Below are 869 nucleotides of genomic sequence, written 5' to 3'. Positions count from 1 at the left end.
GGGTCAAGTCGGAAGTGAAGCGGTCTTTCCAAATACCCGCGGGTGGTGCCGCGGGTGTGCTTCTTAGCTGCCGACCGTTACCCCATCTCGCCATCGAGCGAGAGCGTGACCCCGGCCACGTAGGGAGGCCCCGGCCAGGGGATGGACGGTCAGCCCCCCGAGCTGCTTCGGGCCGTGATCTGGGGCAGGGGCCCCCTCTGCGAATGGACAGATGCCCATCAGACAGGTTGTCTCTATAGCCTGTCCTGGGGCGTGACTCCTCCCCCCAAACCTCCTTCCTCAAGGAGGTGGGCCTGTCTCCACAGGCCAGGAGCTGAGAACAGGGGGTGTTAACCGATTCCCCGGGGAAGGCACGGAGGTTACTTGCCAGAGTCCTGGTGTGGCCCCGGGGCCACCGGACCTCAAATATTCCCAGTCCAGCATGTCTGGGCCCCCGGTGGCTCAGATGCCCCCGTGCCAGGTTTCCTGATGTTACGGGATGTGTCTGCTGCTGCGTGGGAGGGGGAGGGGAGGGAGGGGAAGGCTGAGCACCCCGAGAAGACGGCTGGCGGACACCTGCCTACACGCGGCTGCCGTTCTCTGCGATGACCCAGCCCTTCCCTTGTATCCTTCCCCTCCTCCCCCGCCACCATCTCCCAGTGACTTCCAGCCACTCACTGGACCAATCCCCAGTTCAAAATCCATCCGGACAAGGTGGATGATGGCCAGGAGGGGGGCTCGGCGAGCCCCGCTGCACGGTGCTGCTGGGTCTGCTGCAGAAGAATCGCAGGCGACGGGAGAGGACAGGACAGGGCCTGCTCAGCATCGGCCTCAGTGTCTACAAGGTACTTCCGGAGCTGGGCCGTCCTTCATTCCACACTGGGGGGGGG

The 869-nt window shown here is 64.7% G+C and overlaps 1 protein-coding gene across 1 annotated transcript in view; it reads left to right on the top strand.

Annotated features, from left to right (window-relative positions):
- The window catches only part of LOC125926016 (calpain-8-like), a 30,595-nt gene that overhangs the window by 25,639 nt on the left and 4,087 nt on the right, over positions 1-869 (top strand). The window contains 2 exon segments of the mRNA XM_049635312.1: positions 650-709; positions 712-824. Coding sequence (XP_049491269.1) covers positions 650-709; positions 712-824 — 173 coding nt within the window.

The sequence above is a fragment of the Panthera uncia genome, chromosome F1 (assembly GCF_023721935.1).
Source record: "Panthera uncia isolate 11264 chromosome F1, Puncia_PCG_1.0, whole genome shotgun sequence".
Lineage (NCBI taxonomy): Eukaryota > Metazoa > Chordata > Mammalia > Carnivora > Felidae > Panthera > Panthera uncia.
The sequence above is the reverse complement of the archived record's forward strand: the minus strand, read 5'-3'. Positions and strand labels throughout refer to the sequence as shown.